The following is a 20,171-nucleotide window of genomic DNA, read 5'->3' as shown; positions in this document are numbered from 1 at the left end:
GGCCACAATTCCCATATAAATAAACTAGTCACTGTTAGTGTCCCTCTGCCACATCCCCCTGTCCAGTGCGCTGCCATTTAGACTTCTCTCTGTACCTTCGACAGAATGGACACCTGCAGCAGTGTTTGGAGACAGTGCGGAAAGAGTTCATCATATTCAACCGAGAGAAGTAAGTTCAGCTTGCTACACTCACACAGAACATGTCTCCCAGGACCAAGGCCGCCAGCAGAAGTGCAGTCACTCCTGGACTCTGTCACCTCTGGGTTGAGCCTAACCCACAAGACCAAATCCTTAAAGAGAAGTATAATTATCCATGGACTCTGTCACCCCTAGGTCCTGTCCCCCAGCACTAGAGACCTCAGGAGAAGGTGGCCCAACCCTACGAACAGTGAGAGATTGCAGCCCTGGTGCTGGAAGGGAGGGCAAAGAGGAGCAATGCCCAGGCCCTGGAGGGAAGGATGCTTCTAGATTCAGAATTAGGATCTCTGTTCTAATGCTAAAAGGAAGTAGGCTCTGCTGGGGATGTAGAATGATGTGGGAGCCCTTGGGAGACCCTGAGGCAAAGTCCTTAGCCACTTTGAACATCCTTGTTAGTAAGGCAAAGTGAGAAGAGTCTGTGGTGCAGAGCCCAGCAGAAGAGGATGTTCAGTGGAGAAGTAATAACTGCCACTGTTGTTGCTACTTGGGTTAAGGGATGCAGTGTGTGGGAGCCTCTGCCACCACTGAGGCAGGTAAGGCATGGGATGACGCAGGTCTGGGAGTACCTCCCTAGGGTCTGCCCATCTGCAAGTACCAGTGGAAACAGTAAGAAAAGAAGCCTTTCTGAAGCTCAGCAACTGTGGACAGAGTACCACCCAGGGAGGTGGAGGGTAGTGGTGAGCACAGGGCATAAACAAGGCAGGGCCAGACTTCCTGGGTCCCTAGCAACACCAGCCGGAGAAGCAGCCACTTCAAAGTATGAGACCATGCTGGGGAAAATAAACGCAGGGCCCCTGAAACTACAGGAGGAAATTCCTGTAAAGACAAAGGCAGCTCCGAAGACTCTCAGTTTCCCTAAGAAGTCGGGACCCGGGTCAACTACATTTGGGTGTCCATCACAGGAAGTTGAAGTGTGATGTGCAGAGGGCAGCTGGTCCCAGCATGCTCATCTCAGCCAATAAAGGGTACAGAAAATACAGCCATCAGAAAGGACATGAAAGGTGTTCTAGGCCAGGTACCATGGTCATTTCTTTATAGTCCTCTCTGCCTGATTCAGTGTTAATGCTCAGTGCAGGCTCAGTGTGTGTGTGTGTGTGTGTGACTAAAGTGTGAGACTCTTGCCTGAAATTACTGTTAAATCATTTTGGAGTTGAGACCCCACACAGCTTTTTGGGAGTTCAGGGGGTGCTCAGTCCGATATTCCTCTTCATGACGCAGCCCCACATGGAGTCTTACTAACATCTTGAAAATAGAGAGCACTTTTGGGATAGCATTGGAAATGTAACTGAGGAAAATATGTAATAAAAATATTAAAAATTAAAAAAAAAGAAAATAGAGAGCTATTAATGCACTTTCCATGCGAGGAAACTCAATGGTATTTTTTTTTGGGGGGTTTGTACTTAGTGTTTATTTAACTTTGTATTTCTTAAGGGAGAGCTAAGTTTGAATAGACTTTGCAGTGTTGCACACCGAGGTTCATACTTCACTCATGTTTACTAAGTATTGACTATGTGCCTGGAATTACAAAAGCACATTAAAACGTAGTGTGATTGATTCATCCTACCAGCCAAGCAACCAAAAGTGGTGCCTGGTTGTCTTTAAAAATTCACTTTACATTCTCATTGCAGCCCCTCCCTCCTCTCCTCCAAGTCACTCCCTCACATCCCCTTCCCCCGACACTCCTTCCTTTCCCCTCAAAGAAGAGATGCTCCCACCATGGGTAACAACCTGCCCTGGCCCATCAAATTGCAACAGGATTAAGCACATCCTCTCCCACTGAAACCAGACAAGGAAGCCCAGCTAGGGAGGAAAGATCCAATGCCAGGCAATAGAGTCAGAGACAGTCCAGTTCCAATAATTAGAGGACCCACATGAAGACCAAGCTGTACATCTATTACATACGTGCAGGAGGTCTAGAGCCAGTCCATGCATGCTCTTTTCTTGGTGGTCTAGTCTCTGTGAGCCCCCATGGGCCCAGGTTAGTTGACTTCATAGGTCTTCTTTTGGTGTCCTTGACCCCTCCATGTCCCTCAACCCTTCCTCCAACTCTTTCACAAGACTCCCCAGGCTCAATGGTATTTTTGATAAATAATCTCAGTTGACAATTTGATGAGATCTAGAATCATCTGGGAGACAGGACTCTGAGCATGCCTGTTGGGATTCTCCTTACATTAAATTGGATGCAAAGACACTTCCTCTATGAGCAGCAACCTTCCCTGGCTGGGCCTCTGAATTATACAAATGGAAAGGGGGAGCTGATAGGTAGCTTGCATTTATCTCTCTCCTCCTTGACTGTGGATTGGCATGGCCAGCTCCCTGAAGCTCGGGCCACTGTGACTTCATGCTCTGATGGATTGTTCTGGGAAACTCGGAGTCCAGTAAGCCCTTGGTCCCTAAGTTGCTCTTGTCAAGGTGTTTTAAGTCAAGGCAACAGGAAAAGGAGCCCAGTCAGCACTGATAGGAAAGTGTGTCAGGTATGTACCATGAGCAGGATCCCTTAAGCAAGCCTGTAGGACACCGGCAACTTCCCCTGTGAGATTTTTACATTGCTTTCCTGACTAACTGGCTGTTATTTTATTCTCAGGCTTCGTAGAAAGAAGCCATAGATTGCCTGACAGCCCCTGAATTGAGTTATCATGAAGCCCCACTGGATGAGAGTGACCCCCACTCCACAGGGAACAAGCTAATGTGAAGACAGACAGATACTTCCAGAGCCTAGGAGGCACTAAGGGATGCCTGCCACCAAGGAGAGTGGGAGGAGTCAGGGGGCAGCTCCCATAGAGTTCCAAACTTGAGACCTGATGAACACAATGAGAACATGAGATGAACACAGCCATCTGCCTTTCCTCTGGACTGTTTGAGCAAAACGTGAGATGGAGCAGAGAGCTGATTAGTGCCTGGGGCGGGAAATGACAAGAGAATGTTTCATGTCAGAAGAAAGAGCCCTGCGACAGACACAAGCTTGGCTGCCTCACTGAACCCAGAGAACATACTGCCAGAAACAGTACCCAGAAAGCACAGTGGGAAGGGCACCCATCATGAAGGGAAGGTCAAAACAGAGTCTGGTATATGAATCTGGAGTGCCCCCTCCAACACACGGTGGCCCTGACCTGTGCTCAGCTCCTCTCTGTTCCATCTCTTCACACTACAGGCATAAGGAATGGAGGAGAGGCCAGGAAGGCTGCAGGTGACTCACTTTTAATTGGACACCAAGTCATTGCACCTGAGGAATCCAGTAGCTCCCAGATATAGGCTTGGGATCTAGGGACCTGGGGTTTGGTAAGATTAGCTGGGCTCTCTAGAGGAGGCGAGAACATTCCTGAAGAGTTTTAAGTTACCCCAACCAACTCTGGTTTCTCCCCTTGATACCTGCCCTCCATCTCCAACCAGATAGCCATGGCTTGATTTGGTACATGGCTTTCTGAAACCTCGCAGTCATTTCAATTGTTTTGATGTGGTGTGTGCCCATCTGCCCCTTTGTATTATCATTAGAGAAGCATGACAGTCCATGCCTCCTTTGTCTGAAATGCTTGGGACCACAGGACATGTGGGGTCTTTCTAAATTTGGTGAGCCATGGCTGAGTTGCAGAATTTGAAGTGCTTGCATTTGTCACTTGTGATTCTCGCAATACTGATAGTTAAAATCATAGGTTAGTGGAGAAATTGAACACGTCCTATCATAGAAATAGACAGACAAATCATCTGCATGGGTAGCTTTCAACTATGCCCACTATATATTTGCAACTCCTTACCATTTCCTCCTACGTTATACATGCTTGGGCCATGGGATAGGCCCACAAGTGAGCAAGCACTTGGGCCCCACTGCAGAGGTCTTAGCTCTGTGCCCTGCTCAGAGATGCCAGAAGATAATTCTTCACATCGAGGGTTCCCCGCTCACTCTCTGTTCGGTTCTCTGCTCTCTCCAACTGAGATCTCCAACTGGAAAGTGGGGAAGATGAGAAGAACAGGGGATTAGCAGGTGGACGGATGGAGGTTAGCCTGTGGAAATAGAGATTGATGATGGATGGGTAGGTGGTAGATGGATACATTATGTATACATAGATGGTTGATGCATTATAATGTATATATGTATGAATTCACACATGGATGAATTGTAGGGTGAGTGCTCATCTCAGTAGATGGAGCAGATAATGAATAGGTGGAGAGACAGACTAGAGGGGTTAATATGTTGTTAGGCGTGGATGGCAGGTGAGTGAGTGGGTGAAGGATATGCATGAATGGAGAATATATAGGTGGGAGTGTGCATGAAGTAGGATGACAGACAAATATGAGAGTGGACAGACAGATGGTACAGTATTTGACTGTGACCCTTAGATAAGTTATAAATATATCTATAAATAGTCAAGTTCAAATTAAATAGGTAGGGAATGTTTCTGTAGATTTATGGATATATGCGGGATATATCTGTGGATGGACAGATGGATGGATGGATGGATGGATGGATGGATGGATGGATGGATGGATGGACGGATGAACAGATGGACAGATGGACGGATGGATGGAAAGATGGATGGATGGATGAGTTTGTGGGTGGAAAGAGCTCAGCTGTGGTGGGGAGAGCAGAGGCTTCCAAGCACCCCAGAAGAACAGCCCACCTGTTTCCAGTCCTGCTGGATAGAGGAAGAGCAGGGCACAGGAGCCCCAAGTCACTGTCCTATGAAACAATGCTATGTCACTGAGTGTTCATTCAGGCAATGGCGCTGGTGCACATTCGCACTCACACCCAGCTGCCATCTGACTGAGGTGCAGATCCTGCGGCTCTACTCTTAAGTTCAGCCACACTGCCCTGAGCTGGCAGGCCCAAGCAGGCCTCTTTCTCTCTTATTTTTTAGTAAAAGGACTTTCATGTGAATGAGAACTACAGTGTATGGCCACCTGCTATGCCCTGTTTGACAGAAATGTTACAGGTTAGGCCAATTCTGCCTGAAGTCTGAAGTGTGTGTCTTTCTGAATGAGATGGAGCTAGTAATAATCTAGAGATTGGTCAGGTGTCTTCCTCAATCACGTTCTGAACTTACGTTGTTGATGGAGTCATCTTCTCGCTGCCCCTCCTCTTGGATTTTAAAAGACAATTTCTTGCTGTGCAGCCTTGACTTGACTGAAACTATATAGCCTGGTCTAATCTCAACCATGGGATGTTCTTGCCTCTGCCTTCCAAGAGTTGGAATTACTAATATGTGCCACCATCCCATGCTAGTGTGCCTAATCCTCAAGAGACTTGAGGCCCCAGGGAAAGGGGTTGCCTTCAGGGGAGAGGGGAAGCACCCTCTCAGAGGCAAGCGGGATGGGGAGTGGGATGGGTAACTGTGGGAGGGGAGACTGGGAGGGGCAATGGCTGGAATGTAAATAAATAAACAATGATTAACTTTATAAAAAAAGAACTACTATTTTCAGACCCACACTAGTGGTTTCCTTTATATCTGTCTAATTCCATTGCCTCACTTTGGCTAAGGAAATGGAGTCTCAGAGACTCCAAACAGCTTAACCAAGACCACTTGGGAGGTGAGAGCCTGGGTTTTGGTTGGGTTCTCTGCTGTCTCCTTGAATGTCTCTGTTTCTCCTCTGGCCCACAAAAGGCAGCTGTGGTGCAGTAAGGGAACCTGGAGGAGGGATGTGCGCACCCTCCAACCTGCAGCAGGTGGCCAGCTGCAAAGAATTGCAGCATCCAGACTCTAAAACCCTTAGCATGACTTGCTGTGAAGTGTTTCATCTGTCTTTGTGTTTGATTATGCAGATATTTGTTTGTGAGAATATCTCCTCTGCAGCATAATCTCTATGAGGACAGGGGCTGCTTTGCCTTCCAACATAGCCCCTGCCCTTAGGCACGGCTACTGTTCTGTTCATGGGTATAAACAGGCCAGGAAGTCTGTGTGACTCTTCCTGGTTGCTTTGGGACCTGGAAGTCCCATAAGAGGGGCAAACATGCCAGCTATTTATGTTGTTGAAAGTTCCATCAAGCAAGCTAGGATGGGCCAAATTGCAAAGTCCTCATGGTTTAAATTGTGTGGGGTGCATAGATTCACCAAACAACTCTCCTGGATTTGAACCTTAGCAAATTATGTCTGTAATGCTTTATAAATACCACAGGGATTGGCAAGGTTGGAATTATCATCTCCATTTTGTAGTCAGAGAAACTGAGGCTCTGTGTGTTAAGTCACTCACCTGGTATATCCAAGCAGAGCACTGGGAACTCCCAGAGAGTCGTGCATTCCTGGGAAGGTCAGGTTCCAGCTGTCTCTTAGGAATCTCTCACCATCATGTAGCTGCATCCAGCCCACCACCACTAACTAAGTCTATGTTGTGTTTGTTGCAGACTCAGGAGGCAGCAGGGACATGATGGCCAACTCTCAGACCTGGATGGCCGAATAGGAAGCCAGACCTCAAGCAAGCTGCAGGATGGTCGAAACAATAACATCCTGACCCATACATGCCCCCGAGGCTGCAGCAGCTAAGCTCGACTGCCCAGATGACACTGTCTGCCCTGACACCCAGAACCCCTCCCCCCGTCCCCTAATGGGCCCCATCTCACCCCTAAAACATCAGATGCAGGAAGAGCTCTGTATTCAGGGTTCTGGTCCCTGTTTCCAGCTGATTCGCTGTGTGACCTTGAGCAAATCACACATTCTCTGTGCCTCAGTTTTCTGCATCTGTGGAAGGGGTTAAACAGCTCTTTGCCCCATCTCCAGTCATAAAATTGTGAGAATCTGGTTGGACTGCAGATATGTAAACTCCTGGGCATTGATCAAGTGTTTATACATGTAAATTATCTCAATATCTGAAGTGTCCTCCCTAAGCCCCCACACAATTTAAACCATGAGGACTTTGCAATTTGGCCCATCCTAGCTTGCTTGATGGAACTTTCAACAACATAAATAGCTGACATGTTTGCCCCTCTTATGGGACTTCCAGGTCCCAAAGCAACCAGGAAGAGTCACACAGACTTCCTGGCCTTCTAGAATGGTGCAGCATAAAGACCAAGCCCAGAAGTTTCTGCTGCAAACAGGTTTTTCCCTGACTCGTGGAAGGCTGCCCCCACATTTGGATTCCAGCAATCACCAGCTATCACCATATCACCACATCCCCGTGTTAGATGGCACTGTGTCTCTGGCCACTCCTCCCCACCACAGAGTGTCCTGGGATCCCAGAGGAGACTCATCCTGCAGCATGACCTCAGTCCCCACCAGGAAGAATATAAAAGAGTCCAGTCAGCCTGTCATGCAAAGGCTCCCTGGCTGGGTAGTCAGAGCTTCCTGTTGATACCTTAGGAAGCCTCGGTGCTTAGAGTCTCCTGTAGACACAAGCAGAATCACCCAAGAAGCCAAGTATCTTATACCCTGGCCAGGAACCAGCTGACCCTTGAGCTGAGGATGCTGAGATTAGCAAAGAAAGCCAGTTGGCAGCTGCAGCCAAGACTGGAAGACCTCTGCAAATCATGTGCTTGCTCAAAGGTCAATTTTCTCATTTTCAAACAGGAAGGAGAAGGATGGCTTTGTTATGGGACTTGATAAGATCCCATGTGTCACACAGTAATGACTGACAGCCAGCAGCCATTGGCCATCACTCTTCTCATCATCATCTCCCTCCTCCTCTTCCTCCTCCTCTTCCTCCTCCCTCTTCTTCTCCACCCTCCCCCTACTCTTCCTCCTCCTCATATTTATCATCATCACCACCATCATGACTACAGTCCTCTTCTGTTGGAGGTACTTTCCTGTTTTGGTGACATAGCAGGTCTGATTTCTGTGGATCAAGGATCCTCTAAGTTTACAGTTTGTTTCCTTTTCTTACCTGGAGCCTCTGAGGTCTGGTCATCCCCGCTAAGAACATCCCCACTGAGATCAAGTGTTTTCACGTCAGCGTCTGTTTCCATTTTCCACTTTCTCACTATGATTCACGTCTATCAGTGTCATCTCTTAGATCTCTTGAGAGACATTTTAATGTATGGTAAGGTTTTACACTTTTCAAATAACTGCATTGTACCGCCTCCCTTAACTGAGTCCCCCCACCATGTCTATCTCCTACCCACTGTACTGTCTCCAGCCCCTGTCTGCCCTTCCTGCCCTGCAGAACATCCAGCCAATCTTCTCTACACTGTGACCTGGAAGTATCACAATGTCTTCTTGGGATGAGCTTGTGAATGAGAGGAGGTGGTGAAGGGGAGGCGCACAGTGGGGACCCTGATTGTTTGGCTCTGTTTAAGTCCATGTTCCTTGTTCAGAATAAATAAGCACTCAGATGTTCCTTGTAAAAGGCTCTTAATTCAGGGATGGGTGGGATGAACCTTCTTCTTATCCATAGGGGGCTCCACATTAATCAGAAGCAGAGACGAAGTGAAAAGATGAGTTTATCAGCTCTCTGTCACTGCAGCAAAACACCTGAGATAACTAACTTAGAAAGAGAAAAATATTTCTTTTGGCTTCTTTCTTTAAGGCCCCATGAGGAGGCAGCTTGTGGCAGGAGTGTGTGGTGGACTGACTTTCACGGGAGCCAGGGATCAAAAGAGTAAAGAGGGGTCAGAGTCCTACTGTGTCCCACAAGAGCATGCCCCCAGTTGAACTAGAGTCCCCCATCAAGACTCACCTCTCAAATGTCTCACTCCCTCTAAATATCACCATTCTAGGACCAAGCTTTTAGAACACAAACTGTTGGGAGACACAAGATTCAAGCTATGGGGTGCTATTCGAAGGACACATTGACCTTTCCCCCCAGATCAAATTGAGCTTGCTTATTGGAAGGTCTCCCCACGTGACTATAATTTATATTACAGCTATGTGTTTGTAAAGAGAGAATCTATCCTCCGTGGTAGAAAGCCAGAGAATGGTGCACATAGGCAAAACATGCTTTCTGATGTCCTCAAGTTGCTACCTGGAACTCTCACACTCAGCACCGCAGGAACCAATGCCTTCATTGCCCGTGGACGTCTCGGTTTTCCTCACCACCTTCCAGTCTTCCTCTCCACTGGGATGAATCTCAGCTTCCAACTGTGTAGGTTATCACATCAGTGTTAAAGGTTAATACCACCTCTTCCAAGTCCCCTGGGACTCGTGGCAACACTAATCCATGCCAGGCATAGCTACTCCGTGTGGGCTTCTATGAACATTTTCTGTAGCTTTCACAGAACTTGCTTGGTAAGGGGCAAGCAGCAGGCTTTTAATGAAGGAGATAGAGGAACACAACACAAACTGGCTGTGTCTATTTGCTTTGGGCACTGCCAAACCAACTCACTCCCTACTTCCCCTGCGTTTCCCAGGACTTTTTCTCTTCAATATTATTGGGGACTGACCCTCTTCAGAGCCACTTTTCCATGAGGCCCAAGTTACAAATGTGTTTTTCATTCTTTCTCATACAACCTCCATTCTCAGAGTGAATGACTTCAACCCAGCTGTGGCAGAAAAGCAATCAGATTAAACACATTATCCCTTTTTCAGTGTGAGATCTGCCTGAGGAGACACAGAAACACCACTCACCCCAGACAGGACGCTGACAACACACTGAAAGGATTCTACCAAAGTCCAATTTGGTGAACCAATGAGGGCACTGGGGTTTCTTACAGGAGTATGGGACACAAAGGTAGCTAGCTATACCATGCAAAAACCCAACACAGTAGGAGTGATGACTCATGGATTCTGTAGTCTTGGAGTACTCTGAACAATTGGAAGCTGCTCAACAGATGGGAGAATCTCTTCTCTTTAGCAGGTTTTACTGTTTAACCAGGAAAGAAAGGGGCTTTTGAACCTCATAAGTTTCAGGGACTTTCTAAGACTTGTATGTTGTTCACTTCCTGGGACTTAAGGAGCCTCCCTTAGAAATACAATGTTTCAGTTCTGAAGGATCTACTACACAGCACCTTCTTATCCAGAGGGTTTCAATTTCAACCAACTAGATACTAAAAAAAAGTATATAATATATATATATATATATATATATATATATATATATATATATTGGATTTTTCGAGACAGGGTTTCTCTGTGTAGCCCTGGCTGTCCTGGAGCTCACTCTGAAGACCAGGCTGGCCTCGAACTCAGAAATCCGCCTGCCTCTGCCTCCCAAGTGCTGGGATTAAAGGGGTGCGCCACCACTGCCCGGCCTAAAAATATTTTTTATTGCATCTGTGCTGAATACTACAACCTTTCTTGCAGTCAGACCAATATAGTCTAAGAGCTATTTATACAGTATTTATACTATGCCAGGAATTTTACTAGTGGGAAAATGCTCTACAGTTTGCCTGGACATGAACAGAGCTATGTGCAAACTGGTGCTGATGTTTGTAAAGCGCTGGAGAACGCTTGTGTTTTGGCATCTGAGGGTCCTGGAATCAACTCCTTGGAAACAGCCCCTTCAGATTTGATGTGCTGTGTAGTAGATCCTTCAGAACTGAAACACTGTATTTCTGAGGGAGGCTCCTTAAGTCCTAGGAAGTGAACAACATACAAGTCTTAGAAAGTCCCTGAAACTTATGAGGTTCAAAAGTCCCTTTCTTTCCTGGGGTTAAACAGTAAAACCTGCTAAAGAGATGGCTCTACAGCCCAAACACGAGTCTGTGTTTAGATTCACCGGTGTTTGAGACGCAGTCACTAGGACAAGCAGTGGCCTTTTCAGGGCTTTCCTATCTTCACTGAGGAAGCTCAGGACTCTGTCATTAAGTTAAACCCCATGCATCCTGTTGGTGCCATGCCATGGACTCTTCTAGACTGCCTAAAAACATTCTATTGTTTTTTTCCCCCAGAATCCTGAGAAAAGAAAAGGGCTCTCCTATTGGATGGTAGGGACTGAAGAGTAGGGAAAGAGAAGCCCCAGAGAGCCCAGTGCTGGCCACAGGATTTTATCACTTATCTTGTTGATATCATGTCCCTAGGCCATCTGTGGCTTTCATATATTATCTCTGGGTTTGTTACAGGACACAGGCTTTTCTCTTTTTCAGGATCTTACTAACCATCCCATATAGGCATTCTTGGTGTAGGTTAAGGAAAGTAGAATGAACAGTTTGGCCAATCTAAGGGGACCAAGGCCATCTCCACACTCCCACCCTGCTGCTCTGTAGACCAGAGACTATCCAAGGAGATCTCTGGCCTGGACAGGGGGAGGGTTCACTCAAAGGGGAAAGGGCATGAGCAGGAAGGGGGAATTGCTGCCCCAGCAGCTGCTGTTGCTCCAAGACGCTGCACTGGCTGTGCTGAGCCAAGCTAGGATGAGCCAACAGGGGTGGGGGTTGAGTGTGGGGGCTGGGGGCTGGTTAGCCAGTGAGGGGAGTGCAGGGGAGCTTCTGGAGATGAAAGCTTCAGGAGCAGTGTTACAGCTCTTGTGACAGATGCTCTCAGACAACAGAATAATTCTCACACACCTTATTCCTTCTGGATAGCATCTTAAATACCAGTTTGGGGGGTGGGGTCTAACAGTAGGGGCTTTTTATTGGCTTGGTCTGAGATGTTAGGGATGCCTCATTTATATGTGAATGTCCCTATGTAACTGATGGACACAATACTCTCGGGGGACGAAGGGGGAAGGGAGGATGTGTGTGGCTACCTGACAGGAGCCTGGTGCTGGGAGTAGGCAAAACTTCTACCATCCCTTCAGGGTCACTTTAGCTCAGCCTTACCAGGCTTCCTCTCATGGTTCACCACCCCTACCCACACCTTCAAGCCAGATCACTGCAATGTTCCTGACATCCTGAGGCCATTTGTCACTGTAAAGTGACTCATTCCTCATGCCAATAAAAGTGCTGCTTCTGGGAATGCTCGTGTCACTAAGAACTGCATCCAAAGGCTTCCCACTGCCACCAGAGATATAATAACAATGAGGGGGTTACTTGGGGCCTAGGAAGATTCCCAGAGAACACCTACCACTGCCTGGCTCAGGCAGGCTGTAAACACACAGCTGCCACACCACATGGTATGGGAGGGGGAAGATGTCTGCAGACATGCCTGCCACTGTGCCACACAGGCAGGTTGTGGAAACCTAGAGGCCTGCTTGCAGCCCCACCACATAATGCAGAGAGTGGAGGTCACCCAGAAGTCCTCCAGCCACATGGCCCATCTCCAGTGGGAGCTACTACAATGTACAAGTATATGGTGGGCAGATGGGAAAGGAGAAGAGGAATCATTTGAGCATTATGAAGAGAGTTGGAACTGGAGACAGGAAGGTGGAGAGGAACAGACTGTTGTGAGTGGCCAGCCCCACCACCTAAGACCATGATGAAGTCCCAAACCAACCCTCTAAGGCCCATGTTTATGTGTCTATGCAGTGGCAAGGGTCAGGTGTCAATGTCTGTGACTCATCTTACCACTAGAGAACATGGGGGCTTCCCTGGTCTGGGTAGCCACTGGGGACCACATGGTGAGGATCCAGTATTGATGGTGTTACAGAAGCCAGAGACCTCGAACCAGAAAATGTTCATTGCAATGAACATTTGCAAGCAAGGTTGTGTGAACAGATGGATGTACTGTGGGATACACTGTGATACACTACAGCTTCCATGACAAGATGTTTTCTATGGTTTGTTTTGATTTGTGTATTCTGTTTGTTTCTTTGTATTTTTTTATTTTGAGGGGGAGGTTGCAAGGGTGGAGAATAAATACAAGGGGAGGGGGAGATGAGCGGGACTGGGGTACATGATGTCAAACTCGTAAAGAATCAGTAAAATTTAAAAAAGAAAACAGCTTGGGAAACAGTAGCAACATAGACATCCAAATGTCTTTATCATTACAAAAACCACAGCTTGGAACCTGCTCAGAGAGTCAAGTTGAAGCAGACAAGAACCCAAGCCTTAGCAAAGGTCTCCATCCTTCTCAGAACTTAAATTTGCCATCACCAAATTCTGGGGTATGACAAAAGACAGGAACTCCCACCCACTCATCCATTCCTCCTCTTTTCTCCTCTTCCTCCTCTTCCTCCTCCTCCTCCTCCTCCTCCTCCTCCTCTTCCTCTTCCTCTTCCTCTTCCTCTTCCTCTTCCTCTTCCTCTTCCTCTTCCTCTTCCTCTTCCTCTTCCTCTTCTTCTTCTTCTTCTTCTTCTTCTTCTTCTTCTTCTTCTTCTTCTTCTTCTTCTTCTAAACCAAAATTAGAGTTCTATTCTCTAAAGCAAACAGAGGACTGTGGGAGTTGAGACCAATTTCCTAGTGGTAAGCATTATCAGAGCTTCCACAGAGAGCTGCATCACCCTGTCTGTCTGTCTGTCTGTCTCCTAACCTGACAGATGCCATGCTGTGACACAAAACCTTAGCCAATTTTTCCTTCGAGAGGGAAGCCCAGAGATCAAACACACTCAGACAACACAGCTAAAGTCACAGAGGCCTCTGTGTTCCCCAGTGTGGCCCATTTCCAATAAAGATAAAGTGTAGGTGTGGACCAATATACAAAAATCAATAGACCCAAACAGGGTACCAAGCCGATCTCCTTAAAGACATCAGGCAATTCAGAGAAGAGCAGAGACCTCTAAAAAGATTGAGTTATTTTTCCTTCAACACATTGAAGAAAATACTGCGACCATAAAGCAATAGAACAAACTATCTTAGAATGATGAAGGAGTGGGAGGGGCTTTTGGAAACTAAAGATTATTACCACGAACCCTTAATCCCAGAAAAGGCCTGAAGAGATAAGGGAAAGAAATTACAAAGACCCACCAGAAAAAGACAACTAAGACTAGCCAGGTAGTGGCACCTCAAAAGAGCACTGAGTTTACTACCAATGGAGAGGTATGCTGAGTGCTTGATGCACAGTGGTCCTGGCACACACAGAGGAGTCACAGCCTATTGAGATGGACTTAGTCAGGGTCCCCATTTCCTAAAGGAGGACAGTGAGGCACAACAAGAGGAATGACATTTGAGGCTCCCACAACTGCTGACTGGCGAGAACCAGCTGCAGACCTGAATCTCTTCTCAATACAACCCCCACACATATGTAGCAGATGTGCAGCTTAATCTTCATACAGGTCCTCCAACAACTGGAGCAGGGACTATCCCTGGTATGCTATTGGATGATCAAAAAATTAAAAAAAAAAAAACAGAAAGGAAAAAGATTAGCAGACTGGCAAAGTGCCCATTAACTGTCCTCACCAAGGGAGTCTGGGAACCACTTCGATGGAAGGAAAAAAAGCTTATTCCCACTTCTGCCATGGCTGTTCTAGCTTATGGGGAGAGATGCATCAACACAATGAGGTTCTTGGAGCAGATCTAAATGGGGAGGCAGTGGAGTTAATATAATACAGGGACCCTCTGTAAAGAGTTGAGTGCCCATGGCAAGCTCAAAATCAGGGCCTTGAGAGTGGCCTGAGAACCCAGAGGACTTTAAATTTAAATGGTTTTCTCTTTATAATCAGTCTTCCTGATGTCAAACCACAGGTGACACCAAGTCAAGAGGACTAAGGGAACAGGGGAGGGAAGGAGACAATCTATAGAGCACATGAGATACACCTGTCCTGCCTCAACATAAAGGAAGGAGTGAATGACACCCAAGATCATGTCCATACACACAGTTGTAAAAGCACACCTGGACAGGTGTGTGACGCTAGAGAGACTTCCTCCTTGTTCTATCTCATTCCATCCAGGACTACTGCAATGCTCCAGCTGCATTGTCAGCCCAACTGGCTTTAGGATCACCTAGGACACACCCCTCTGGGCATGTCTGTAAGGCGGGTTCCAGATTGGTTTAACTGAGGGTGGACAGCCCATACTGAACGAGGGCAGCACAATCTCTTGGATTAGGGTCTTGGACTTGGAAGGAAGGAAGGAAGGAAGGAAGGAAGGAAGGAAGGAAGGAAGGAAGGAAGGAAGGAAGACAGAAAGTGAGCTGGGCACCAGCTCTCAGCTGTTTCCTGACTGGATACAATGTGAGCATTATCCTTATGCTCCAGTCCACCCCCGCCATGATACACTGTAACCTAAAACTGAGCCAAGGCAAATCTTTATTCCTTTGGGTTACTTTTGCCAGGTGTTTGGTCACACCTAATACCACTATTTAGCTTTGACCATATTCACCGGGGTGCCTTTAAAATGATCCATTAGTCTCACGACACTGGTCTGTTACGGTAGCTTCCTGCCTCAGCTGCTGCCTCTATACACACTGATGGCCAAAAACTGAGCAGTGTGGGAGTAGAATAGCTTAATGCTTTTCTGTGGGTGACACAAAGCTGGAGATGTCACCACTGCCTTATACATGCCTCAAGACCAGAGGAGACTGGGCAACACCTTCTGTCCCATACCTGCTCCAGGGGACTGTACAGCACATGCTGTCACACCCCTGCTCACAGGGAACTGGTCAGCACCTGCTGTCACACACCCACTCAGCATCTTTTCTGACATGTTCATACACTCCCTGCTGGCCTGGTTTTGGGAACACTCCTTAAATCAACTGTTTGCACAGAACTCTTAGCTCAGACTCTAGGAGAACGTCACTAATGGGCAAAGGCCTGACACGGTCATGCTAATAAAAGAACATAGGGAAACAACCCAGACAGTCTTAACATCATAAAGCCCATGGAGGAGGATAGATCATATCCTTACTCTTACACTTTCCAGGAATCCCTGCAAAGGTAGTGCAGAGATATCTATGGTCACAGACATGTACTGTTGTTGAAGTAGGTAGCTTCTGCCATGCTACATACCTGCCTCATCACTGTGTAGATATGCAGAGGACTTTTGAAATTGGCTCCCATTGTGAGATATATGGAGGGAGAAAACTTAGTCTTGTGGTGTTTAGGGGTACAGCCTCTGAGGGGTGATCAGTATTAGATACAGTCATTGGAAAGGGTCCTATGATTGAGTATTGATAGCTTTTCAAGAAGAGAAAGTGGGCAATGGAGAGATAGCTCAGCAGCTAAGAACACTGGCTGCTCTTACAGAAGACCTGGGTTTTCCCAGCATCCCCTGGGTGGCTGACAACCACTTGTAACTTCCGTTCCAGGGGATCTGATGTCTCCTTCTGACCTCTGCAGGCACCAGGAGTGCCCGTGGTGCATAGACATACAGACAGGCTAAAGATCTATAGACATTAAGGAGGAAGGGGAGGAAAGACATGCTCTTGGAAGTCTGAGACAGGAGGATATCAAATCTGAGACCAGTCTGGGCTATGAAACAAGTTCCAAGGCTCAGCTATGTAGGTAGGTCTGCCTCCCCCCGCCCCCATGAGTTGTGCCATCAGGGGACTCCACCAGCATTAAAGCCATTGTCAGTTGTTAGCCTTTGTCCTACGACCTCCAGGAACCAAAGTAAATCTCTACCCTTTACAACCTGCCCACTGTGTTATATGCAGCAGCATAAAAGACATGGAGTGTTCCAGTATCCCACTTCTCAAACAGTGGCTGCCACCTTCGTCTACAAAGCCACAAGTGTTAACACAGAATGGTAGATGGACCGCCAGCTCTGGGATTGCCTTTGGAGCCTTGCCAGCTCTACAAACATACCCAGTGCCACAAACAAGCCCACAGACCCAAGTGGACCCCTCCTTCCCTCTTCCTGAGACTGGGTCACGACAACGACGAGGAGCAATGCTTTGGACCTTCCTGTGCTTGTGAGTGGTTTCTTTTATTGTTTCCTTTATATCTTCCCTGAGGAAACAGAGCCTGACATCAGTGAGAAGCTGCAGATGACAAGCTTATAGGATGAAAGGTCCCCCTTCGCACATTCCCCAGTTTTGCTGATGGCTCCTGTCTGTGAGCAGCCACAAGATGAGAGAGGAGAATTGGGGTAGGGGTGTTAGGAGGCAAAACAGAGACCTCACCCTTCAAGAAGTATGAGCTAACAAGACATTTTTCCACCTAAGTGACCCCATCGGAGCCTATGAATAGCTCAGCATTACCTCACCTCAAAGCCCTTGGGGACAGATGTGGAAATCATATCACTTTGTCATTGCAAGATTAAGACACTTGAGATGCAGGGAAGTCAACAGATTTTCCTAGGGATATGCAGAAAATCAAAAGCCTGGCTTAGAACCCTGTGCTGCTTGGTGGTTTGTCAGCTTGACACATGCTGGAGTCATCTGGGTAGATTACCTCAACTGAGAAAATGTCTCCATTAGAATGGCCGGTGGGCAGGTTCTGCGGGGCACTTTCTTGACTAATGACTGGTGTGGGAGCACCCAGCCCACTGCAGGCAGTGCCACCCCTGGGCTGCTGGCTCTGGGTTGTATAAGAACATAGTCTGAGCAACTCATAAGAGTGACCTTACAGCGGTACTACTCGATGCTCTTTGCTCAGGATTTCTGCCTTGCACCCCTCTGCTGGCTTCCTTTCAGGATGGACTGTAGCCTACAGATAAAATATGCTCTTTAGTCCCCAAATTGCTTCTGGTCAGTGCTTTATTAGTCATAGAAACCTTAAAAAGTTGGATAGATTTCTGACTTTTCTGAATTCTCTTCTCTCATTAGGAATACCTTATGAGTATAAATTCATCCATTTTCTCCTTTTATTTTTTCCAGGCAGGTCTTGGGAGGTATGGTGGTTTGAACCGTAATTCAAAAGTAATTCTTTCTTCTATAAGCGGCTTTGAGTCATGGAGTTATAACACGGGAGTAATGCAGAAGCTAGCTGAGATAATGCAACGTGAAAGCATTTAAGCCTGAGCCCAGGGAAAGAAAATGGTCATAGACATGGCTGTGGAGATGGTACTGAGTGGGGAGGGATTCTGAGATGCAGACTGCTGCTGGGGGCTTCTGCTACTGCTGGGGTCACTGCTTGGGGTGAATCACTCGGAAGGGGTTGGTGGGGGGCACTGTCGTTGGGGGTGCTGTTGTTGGGGGGTGCTGATGTTACTGTTATTGCAGCCCCTGTAACTGATACAGTCTTGTCCCTATGGCTGTCACTGTGATGTGTTCTCTGCCTCTGTGCCTGTAGTCCTCAACATTCTCAGTGGTTGCTCCTGTGGCCATTGCTCTGCTGCCGCCACCACTGCTGTTGCTGTCCCTAAAATGTCACTACTTCATGCAACTGTCACTGCTGTTTGTGTAGGTGATGCCATGGGTCCTGTAACTGCCGTCATTACTGAGTTAGCCGTCACGCTCCCATTGAGGTTCATTTTTTGAATTAGAGACTCACAAACCCAACTGCACTGAAAGTTGCCATGACTTCTGTCGGTGCAAGCAGAAATGCTCTCTCCACTTCCAGAACTCCCACAGAGGCCAGAGCATTCATGTCTGCCTCCCAGATAGACATCTCTGCATCTCTGGTCACTAGCTTCTTCTGCCTCCTCCCTGCATGGGCATGGAACATCAGCCAACCCTTTCTGAGATGAGTATGCCTAAGGCCAGCCACGCAGGTCCCCATAATGCTGGGGCAAAGCAGGGACAGCCTGCTGTGACTGTTCACTTCAGAGGCATACACCAACCAGTTCAGCTGTATTGGCTGGTTTTGTGTGTCAACTTGACACAAGCTGGAGCTATCACAGAGAAAGGAGCCTCCCTTGAGGAAATGCCTCCATGAGATTCAGATGTAAGGCATTTTCTCAATTAGTGATCAAGGGTGGGAGGGCCCATTGTGGGTGGTATCATTCCTGGGCTGGTAGTTCTGGCTTCTATAGGAAAGCAAGCTGAGCAAGCCAGGGAAAGCAATCCCTCTTTGGCCTCAGCTTCTGCCTCCAACTTCCTGCCCTGTGTGTGTCCTGACTTCCTTTGGTGATGAACAGCAATGTGGAAGTGTAAGCTGAATAAACCCTTTCCTCCCCAACTTGCTTCTTGGTCATGATGCAGGAATACAAACCCTGACTAAACAGCCTTAAAAGATATTCTCTCCTCAACCTGCCACACCCATTGTCCTAATAGCTTGGCACTGGGGGAATGAAGAAAGAGCTATTATTTCTGTCTCTAAGACTTTTCACATTGTACAGTGGATCAACACGCAATATGGGCAATGAACTGTAGACCCCTGTGGACTGGAAGCTCCTTCGGGGCTGAGAACAAATGCTTAGCTTTTAACTCAGTTGTTTGTAATGATTAGCAATTGGCTGTAATGATCATGTGCAAGTTTGGTATGGGTTACTCAGCCTGTGTACACAGCACATGATGCAGAAGGCAACTAGTTACTCCACGTCCTTCAACAGTACTGCTTTGTGTTGGATCCCCGCGCAGCTCTCTCCTTGGTACCAGGTAGCCATTGGGTAGGGGAGTACAGAGCTCTGCATGTGCTGGCCCTGGGCCACTTTTGTGTCCCTGGGCATCTGACCACAGCCAGCCAGTACTAGCCTCAGGCTAACAGGAGCAGCAGCAAGTGGAGCCCCCTAGTGTCATGGTTCCCCTGCAGGAGACAGGTTGGGAACTCTGATGACCATTACAGATCTGTGTAGGACTGGGCTTTGAGATCCCTTGGCCCTTGCCAACAGCCAGTATTAAAGCATCTGGCCCTGTGGTGTCTGGGTCCATTGATCCTGACTTGGCAACTTTCTAAAATTCTCCCTGTCTCCCCTGACTCTTCACAGCCTCGGCACAGTACCCTGCCTCATCGTCTCCCTACCTCCACCGTGGAGGTTAGCATTGTGCTTAAAGTCTAGACTTACTATGCTTGAGAGACCTAAAAGCAAATAAATAAATAATAAAGAATATAAGCCACTCAGTGCAGGCTGTACCCCGTCAGCTCACTTCCCTTTCTCGCCAGACACTGAAAACTATACTGAAACTGACTGGTCTTTTAAAAAGATGTGCTCTAGCAAGATAACAGGCCATAAAACTGTTATTTCTGCTTTTGTGATCAAACTTGCTTACTCTGCTCAGAAAGATAGCTAGAACAACTTAAGACATATATGTTAAAAATAAGACCCTGCTTATATGTAGGCAGAATTCATGTAATCTGGTGGGCTTTGCCTTTATAACCCATTGGGCTGATACTGCTAGGGGCTGTATCTTGGGCATGCTCGCAGGTATAGTACTGATCCCACAATGGATCTCAGGTACAGTACTGACCCCACAATGGATGCCAGTACCTAAATAAAAAGACTGTTCTTATTTATTTATGGTCATGGTGAGTCTCTGAGC

General features: G+C 47.3%; 1 protein-coding gene across 1 annotated transcript in view; it reads left to right on the top strand.

Moving 5' to 3' along the window:
- Positions 1–8,411, top strand: part of Stk32b (serine/threonine kinase 32B) — a 260,562-nt gene extending 252,151 nt beyond the window's left edge. Inside the window, exons 11-12 of the mRNA XM_021163035.2 lie at positions 105–169; positions 6,533–8,411. Coding sequence (XP_021018694.1) covers positions 105–169; positions 6,533–6,671 — 204 coding nt within the window. The 3' untranslated portion in view covers positions 6,672–8,411. The remainder of the gene's footprint in view (positions 1–104; positions 170–6,532) is intronic.
- The last annotated feature ends 11,760 nt before the right edge of the window (positions 8,412–20,171 follow it).

The sequence above is a fragment of the Mus caroli genome, unplaced genomic scaffold, assembly GCF_978045245.1.
Source record: "Mus caroli unplaced genomic scaffold, Mus_caroli_1 scaffold_4, whole genome shotgun sequence".
Lineage (NCBI taxonomy): Eukaryota > Metazoa > Chordata > Mammalia > Rodentia > Muridae > Mus > Mus caroli.
This window is presented reverse-complemented; position numbering and strand designations above follow the sequence as displayed.